General features: G+C 30.9%; 1 protein-coding gene across 2 annotated transcripts; it reads left to right on the top strand.

The window, feature by feature from the left end:
* LOC109350648 (glycerol-3-phosphate dehydrogenase [NAD(+)]-like) lies at nucleotides 659-4,937 on the top strand. Of its 2 annotated transcripts, none has more exons than XM_019591882.1 (12): nucleotides 659-843; nucleotides 1,460-1,536; nucleotides 1,620-1,692; nucleotides 2,333-2,550; nucleotides 2,708-2,815; nucleotides 3,088-3,151; nucleotides 3,368-3,405; nucleotides 3,497-3,617; nucleotides 3,845-3,899; nucleotides 4,092-4,140; nucleotides 4,391-4,536; nucleotides 4,737-4,937. In XM_019591882.1, exons 1-12 carry the CDS (start codon nucleotides 750-752, stop codon nucleotides 4,774-4,776), a joined length of 1,083 nt encoding a protein of 360 aa, XP_019447427.1. In that variant the 5' UTR covers nucleotides 659-749; the 3' UTR covers nucleotides 4,777-4,937. The 2 variants fall into 2 exon arrangements, with proteins under 2 accessions (XP_019447427.1, XP_019447428.1); XM_019591883.1 differs by having other exon boundaries at nucleotides 2,708-2,819; nucleotides 3,092-3,151.

The raw sequence follows: 8,297 nt of genomic DNA, 5'->3' as shown, positions 1-8,297 counted from the left end.
TATAAAATAATTCCACATCAAAGTATGCACAATTCTTATTGTAACAACCAACAATGTATTGGTCTAGTGGTGTAAGGCCTTACTAGATTCCTAAGATCAAAGGTTCTATTTCTGGAAGCAACACTTGTTGGGAGGGGCAACTACGAACCTCGAAAGAAATTAGTTCATTATCCAAAAATATAAAGAAATACCTTTGGTAGTACCAAAAAAAATTTATATTATAACAAGCACATAGAATAAAGTCATTATAATCACAACCATAATTTAGAATATCGATAAACATTTAAGAATCATGTGAATAAAAGGGGTACGAATTTTAGGAATTCTAGAAGTTCCACCTTAAGTAGCTTAGTATGATATTTGAGCCATAAAACTCATCTACCAAATAGAATTAATAGTATTATAGTAATGGTTGCAACACAATTAAGTTATATTTACTATAATTATGAATAAATTATTATATTAGTTTTTTTGGGGTGGAATTAGAAGTGAGGAAAGATAGAAGAGAAACCATGTAATGGGTCCTCTCCATGTTTAACATTTGTGGAATACCATATTTAACTGCATGAACATAGTTCCTTATGAAACGTGTATGCATGGTATCTGAATCTGACTCATTCAATCTCTTATATTCACTCTCTTCTTCTTCTTCTCACATTTTCTTCTTTCTTGTACTTTCCTTCACTCCTGCACAATCTATCACATCTTTTTGACACTAACAATAGGTGAGAATTACCAAGAACAAAGTCATGAGCAAAGTCACTGTTGTTGGTAGTGGTAACTGGGGTAGTGTTGCTGCAAAGCTTATTGCTTCCAATACCCTTAAGCTCAAAAACTTCAATGGTACTTTTTTTCTCTCATGTTCATGAAGGGTTTCATAACCCTAGCTTCTAGTTTCTTTCTTGTATTTATGGCACTTAAATGCTTTTTTGACTGAGAACTTTGGTAACATAATTTCCCACGTGGTATCTGAGTTTTGTAAATATCTATTAATGTAATGATGTAGAATTTTTATTTTTATATATTGTCATGACATCATCTACCATTTGTATTTTAAAAAAATAATAACACAAATAAATAATGAATAATATATTGACTGTATATAATTCTTTGTGCTAACAATGTATTTATATTACACTCACTTTTTATTTATACTTTAATTATATTTATGTATTTTTATTTGAGCATATATGCATATGTATTATTTTCTTTTCTTTACCTACTATCTTTTTTGCATGGCAAGAGAGATAGTAAAAGAATAAAGCTTTACACATGATTCAGCTCAAATTCACTCTAACTTAATCAAATTCTCATAAAGTATAGTAATGTGTTCACTACTGGGTGATCATAGTTAAGTTACCAAATGAAACATAAGTAGTTTTGTTTGTAAATAAACTAACAAAATTTCCATTTTATAATGTTAATATTCAAATTTCAATGAAACCTATGATATATTCAGATGAAGTGAGGATGTGGGTATTTGAGGAAACATTGCCAGGTGGAGAAAAGCTTACAGAAGTTATTAATCAAACAAATGTAAGAACTAATCATACTTTGGAATCTATTCACATTGTGTATTCAATAATTTTTAAATGATTTTTATTACTTTGTTTTGATAGGAAAATGTCAAGTATCTCCCTGGGATCAAGCTTGGTAAAAATGTAATTGCAGATCCAAACCTTGAAAATGCAGGTATAATGTGGTATAGCAAGAAATCACAATTTATCCAAAGTTTTATAATACAATGTACAAATAGTATGAAAAGCATTTCTGATTGTTCATTTTTTATTAGTAGTATGACTGTTATGTTATGACTTAAATATATTAGTAGAGTCAAACCCAAAAGATTAATATATTAAGTAGAAGAACCTCATAAATTTAAGTATCATATTGAGTTTGTTATGTTACCTAATGTGAGATTCTTAACATATCGTTCCCTTAAGGGCCGTTATTGACACTGACTCAATGATAGCTCTTTTTCTTTTGGTTGATTCACTCACTCATTAGTATTCGTTAATATACCTTAATCTAGTATGTAGGTAGTCATTTTCGTGACATAACTCTCAATAAAAGTACAAATTGTTAGGACTTAATTAAACACATGAGGAAAGATCAACCCAAAAGACTAATCTATTACGTGGAAGAGTCTAGTGGCTTAAGTAACACATTGAGTTTGCTATATTATCCAATGTGATCCCCTTACAACAACACTTGTATTTACAAATGCCCACAACTACAATAAACATAATATAACTGTAGTTGTGACAAAAATTATAATTTAGATAATTTTTGGGATCAAGTTTTCTCCCATTCTGATTATCCAAATGTGCAGTGAAAGATGCTGACATGTTAGTATTTGTAAGTCCACATCAATTCATGGAAGGAATATGCAAACTCCTTATTGGGAAAATAAAGGCAGGTGCAGAGGGTATTTCCCTTATTAAAGGGATGGAGGTGAAGAAGGAAGGCCCATGCATGATCTCTACTCTCATCTCAAACCAATTAGAAATCAATTGTTCCGTTTTAATGGGAGCTAACATAGCAAACGAGGTAACTATGAGAGCACATCTTCTGTCCTGAAAAATATGTCACTCCATCTTCTGACACATTTTTCGGGATAGAAGATATGTTATCCTTTTATGATGTAATAATTTTTTTTCCCATATTATATTATACTTGGCTATTCTTATGTATATGATTTGAATAGATAGCTATGGAGAAATTTAGTGAAGCAACTGTTGGATATAGTCAACACAAAGAAGTTGCTGAGAGATGGGTTCAATTGTTTACAACTCCCTATTTCATTGTCACAGCTGTGAGTGAATTATATCTTAACTTGATGAAGAATAAGCTATAGTGATAAACTTATAAAGAGAATGAAAGTTAACTATATATATATATATATAGAAATTTGTAAAGTGTCATTAATGATATCATGAAATATTGTCATGGTAGAATCATATAATGATGCCACTATGAGTACTACTTTTATTTTTATTTTTTGTTAGATATTCTAAGAGTACTTTGAAACTGATATAATATTGAAATATGCTATTCTTTTGATTTTTGTATTCCAATAATTAATAGGTCGATGATGTTGAAGGGGTAGAACTATGTGGAACATTGAAAAATATTGTAGCCATAGCTGCAGGTTTGTTTTACAATATAATGTTTTAAAATACACTTATTATAAAATACACTTATTATATATTAACCACTATTGCATCATAATGTCATTGTGAAGGTTCAAAACCATAATATTGTGATTGCAATTAAATGGTGTAGTTTAAAACAACGATACAATATATATAACTTTGTTCTTGCTCCCATTTTCAACTTTAATTTTAATGATATACATGTGTGTCAGGTTTTGTTGATGGTTTGGAGATGGGAAATAATACAAAAGTAAGTTAAAATGATTATATGTTATCAAAGTCTAAAATATTTTCCTTTTTCTTTGTTCTATGTCTTATTTTTTTCTCTTCATATATGTTAGGCTGCAATCATGAGACTTGGACTGAAAGAAATGATGGCATTTTCAAAATTGTTGTTTCCATCTGTTAAGGACAGTACCTTCTTTGAAAGTTGTGGGGTAGCTGACCTTATCACAACATGCAGTAAGGAAATTAATATATTCATTCACTTTACCTTAATTTCTTTTTGTGAGTTGAATTTTGAAGAAGAAAAAAAGAAATAAAAGACTTAAAAATTATGAAATATATTTATTAAATGATTCTGGAGTTTTCTATTTTTCTTTCTTATCTTCCAAAACTCAACTTACAAACAAACCTTTAGTTTCAATTTTGTTATCATAGTTTCATTAACATTATATTATTTGCGGCAGTGGGTGGAAGAAACAGGAAAGTTGCTGAGGCCTATGCAACAAATGGAGGGAAGAGGTAATACTTAATAGAAAAAGGGTTTCGGAGAATTCTAGTGTATAAGGCTTCCACTTAATGAGGCTAACGAGAGTAAATGTAGACGATCTTTTTCACTAGCTAAGAGCCTCTTTCTAAGATCCATAACACATAGATAAGTAAATGAAAATAGTTAATTTAGTTATATCTAATTTCTGGATATCTTTTTTGTAGGTCTTTTGAGGAACTTGAAGAAGAGCTTCTTAAAGGCCAAAAATTGCAGGTACCTAAATGAAACTTACTCTACCAAACAACTATTTTTCTTTGAAAAGGAACAAATATTAGATAAACATTTAGTGCATATATATATATATATTGAGAATTTTGTTGAATATAATGAGGACCAAAAGTAGAAACAGAGATGAATAGGTTAATTTAGTCTTTTAAAACATTAAATATAGTAATAGGTTCACTAGTAGTTTTTTATGTTTTAAATTTGTGTGTCCTTATTTATGTAATTTTGTTTGACTAAGGGTGTCTTAACTGCAAAAGAGGTTTATGAGGTTCTAAGTCATCATGGATGGTTAGAGATGTTTCCTCTCTTTTCATCAGTCAATTTGATCAGCCAAGGTCGCCTCCCACCTTCAGCCATAGTTGAACATAGTGATAACAAATCCAGGTATATATTTGATTTTCAAAATATTAAAATATTATATCTACTCTCCCGAAACTCCACCGACCGATAAGAGTCTTATCTACCTAGTTACTTTCCATTTTTCCATGCATAGAAATAGCATATTTTAGACCTTAGTGACTAGCTACATTTTTCTTTCTAATATCTTATGCCAATAAAGAGTTCATTTATTTCCATGATTAAAGGTGTTTATATACAAGGAAGTTTGGTACCAGTTCTCTTTGAAGACATGGAGGCTAACTACTATCAAAGGTGTCATCAAGTTATATTTTTGTCCAATGCAAGTAACACATGTTACATACTTGCACAATATCTAAATGATTTTAATTTTTGTATTGATTGCATATTTACCCGACCCACTTAATAGAATTAAGGCTCGGTTGTTAGTTGTTGTATTGATTGCACATTCCATTTTGAAAATTTACTAACTGAATTACTTAGTATAATCCCCGTTATGGGGAAAATGATTCTAAGTTTCTTATGTTGTAAGATTCTTAATGAAAGGAGATTAATTCACATATTATCATTAGTTTTAATGCAATGTTTAACCTTGGGACATCTAATTGTAGTACTTATATGATATTCATACAAATAAAAGATAGTAGAAATACATGCATGAATTAGGTGCACTTTAAGTTAAAGGGCCAACAAATTATTGATACATCAGAAATTATCACAATTAACTAATTATAATTAATGTGTTAAAAGCATCTCCACTCATGAAACGAGTTGTATTATATGATGAGCCTTATACCATGTTACTTCTAATTTTTTTAACATTTTATATCTCTCCTCTTAAACCATAAAACTCTCTAATTGCATTATATCTTTCCTCTTAATTTCAAGAATGTAATATCGATATATTATATATTTCCTCTTAAACCATCTAATTGTAGTACTTATATATAGAAAAATTCTTTGATTTTGTAAATGTTTTTGAAAGTAAGATTATTTCTTATTTATTTATATATATATGAGTAGACCTAACAAATTAATTAGGTTTAACATATAACTTGATAAAAGATGCATGCTAACCATATAAAAAACTTTTAATCAGCGTTAGCTTTTTCGATAGTTAAAAAGCAGCTTCGCCCATGGGCCTAAGCTACAATGAAAATGAGTACATTATCGTTTACATTGGTCTTTGCTAAGCAGAGTTAAAAAAAGATAGATGGCTCAATGCACGAGGCTCCTGGCCAACGACGTTAGGAAATATAGATGTATGCAATCTTATTCAGATAAGTCAAAAATGAAATGCAGCTAAAAAAACAGCAATGTGCACTATAATGTATAAAGACCTTCACATGGAGTTGGTAGAAGAAAAAATGTATGCCCTAATATTATATAGTGTATGAGTTTATATACTGTCGTTGTATCATTCACCATTATGTTTAATTATCTTCGACTCTTCCACACAAAAAAGTAATACAAATAAATGGGATGATGAGTATACATAAATCAATCTTTACACTGACAATGTATGGATATTATCCTTTTGAAATTAATGATAAGATTGTTGAATAGATGCTTACCCAGTGGTAGTAGTTCTTGGTCAATGCCATCCACAAGCAATTTACGTCTCCAGGATTCTTCCTTCCAAAGAGCTTCCTCTCTTGTACTTGTGAAATGAAAGTCAACGCCTCCCCAAATCCATATCATGTAAAGACATGAATATCTATACGAGAATCTACACTTTAGCGAATATTTCGTTTCACCTTGCTCAATGCGTAGTTCTCTTTAATATTTGATTGTTCACTTGTTCCCAAGACTTTCCTTAGGAGTTCAAAACAGCAAGAATGGGCTTATTCTTGTATTTCCATTCCCTCTAGATGAAGCATATGACTGCTTTGCTTATCAATGAAGTATGATCCACAATGTACTATGGCATGGACTCTTGCATGCTTTCAATCTGCCTTTGCTTCCGTTCATTCGACATTCTCATGTCTCGATGCGTGCACCCTCGATTCGTTATAGATCTGTTCAAGAATTGGAAGCTAGTCGTGGGAGAACTCGAGGCCCGAAATTAGCAATAACACATTCTTCCTACTCAGTGGTTCAAGGCTAACATGTTTGCTACATTGTAATTGTAGAGTATTAGCATCACCAACTTCTTATAATAATAACAATGCATCATATACTTAGCTTTTGTGTGAAAGATAAAACCCTTCTCTTGGAACCACCATCAAATAGAGGCAGAATATAATCAATTGCATGAATCAGAGCCTTGAGAATCTTCATGTTGCCGAGGTCGGGTGTCGAAAATAAATCACAGCATATGATAAGCTTCAGCATTGTTCTGTTAGCAGTTAATTCTTCAATTTCTAGAGTCATGGTGCATATTTAAAACCAAGTACTAGTTTCCTAGAATTAAGGCACTACAATAATTAGACATTACTTCCTTAAAATAAGACACTACTATGTCTTTATGTTTCAAGTATAACTCTTAACTTCTATGAGTTCTATATAAATATGTATTGCATTTGTATGAGGTTAAGTAAGACAAGAAGAGGATAGTAAGAAATTTCTTTTATCTCCTTTATCAATGATGTCATCACAGGTTTAAATCGTGGAAACAATTTCTCCGTTTGTGAGGTAAGGCTGCGTACATCTACCATCCGTAGACCTTACTAAGTGAGAGACTCATGCACTGGGTTGCAAAAAAAAGTTTAAGCCTACCACGCCTTAGTTTTTTTCCAGAATCTAGCATCTTCTAATAGGTATTATGTCTTGTAAGCATGTCAAATATTGCAATTGTTGTGGTGTGTTTATCTATACCACCAACAACCTTGTAGGAAATCTGAAATTTCATTTTGGCTTTGATATTGTTATATTCATTGACAAGTTTGTTCAATGCAACAACTTATCCAAGGTAGCAGAACCTTTCCTTCAAATGCAAGGTATGATGACACCATTTTTTGTAAAGAAATTGTTAACAGAGCATAATCCGGGCGGACTCGAATATGATGTGAAGCCACTTCTCCATTTTGTTGAGGATATTCTTAGACACGCCACCTAGAGTTTCGATGATTTTTCGATGATATGAAATATGATGCTAATACCTTACAAACTTTTGTTGCTGCTTATGCTATTGCTAAGCATATGTTAAAGATGCATATATGCAATTCTACTCAAGTTTTAGTTAAAATGTGGATTTGGCTAAGGTTTTCTGATCCTATATTTAACTTCTTTTTTTGTTTTCAGCAAGCCTTTGCCCAAGTTGATTATGTCGAAAATGGAAGCCATCATACAAGCTCTGTCATATCTGATATAAGATTAACCGAATTTCCGATGAGGTAATACTGAAATAGTCTAGACAATCTAGATCAAGCATATCTTTCTGTGTTCTAACTGAACATTGTGATTTGTGATAACACTGATAAATAATAACATGTTGGTAGGACTATAAAAAAAGTTATTAACATATAATTTACCTAAACTTTTATTAATAAACAAGGAACCTTATTCAAGTTCTTGGTATGATATGCTTCTACCGTTTCATTCCATTTTAACTTGCAAATCAGATTGGAATAATTTATGAAACAATCAAAATGTAGAACACTACAAGTGTAAACTTGATGCATTGAGCAAAATATCAATTTCTAACATTAGTTGTGAGGGAAATCTCTAAACACATTAATTTCAACTTCAAAAATGACTAATTACACTTTCACTTTCGTATCGATGGATACGGGTATATGACTCATTAGTACATAACTTTGTCACTTTTTATATTATTATATGACAAT

Source organism: Lupinus angustifolius, chromosome LG06 (assembly GCF_001865875.1).
Source record: "Lupinus angustifolius cultivar Tanjil chromosome LG06, LupAngTanjil_v1.0, whole genome shotgun sequence".
Classification (NCBI taxonomy): domain Eukaryota; kingdom Viridiplantae; phylum Streptophyta; class Magnoliopsida; order Fabales; family Fabaceae; genus Lupinus; species Lupinus angustifolius.
Note: the sequence above shows the minus strand (reverse complement) of the source record. Positions and strands in the feature narration are given on the sequence as shown.

Excerpts from the sequence above, each read along its gene's own strand:
- LOC109350648 (XM_019591882.1), top strand. The coding sequence starts at position 750 with ATGAGCAAAGTCACTGTTGTTGGTAGTGGTAACTGGGGTAGTGTTGCT. Across the intron at positions 2,816-3,087 it reads CCTATTTCATTGTCACAGCT|GTCGATGATGTTGAAGGGGT; the intron begins GTGAGTGAATTA and ends AATAATTAATAG. Across the intron at positions 4,537-4,736 it reads CATAGTGATAACAAATCCAG|GTGTTTATATACAAGGAAGT; the intron begins GTATATATTTGA and ends CCATGATTAAAG.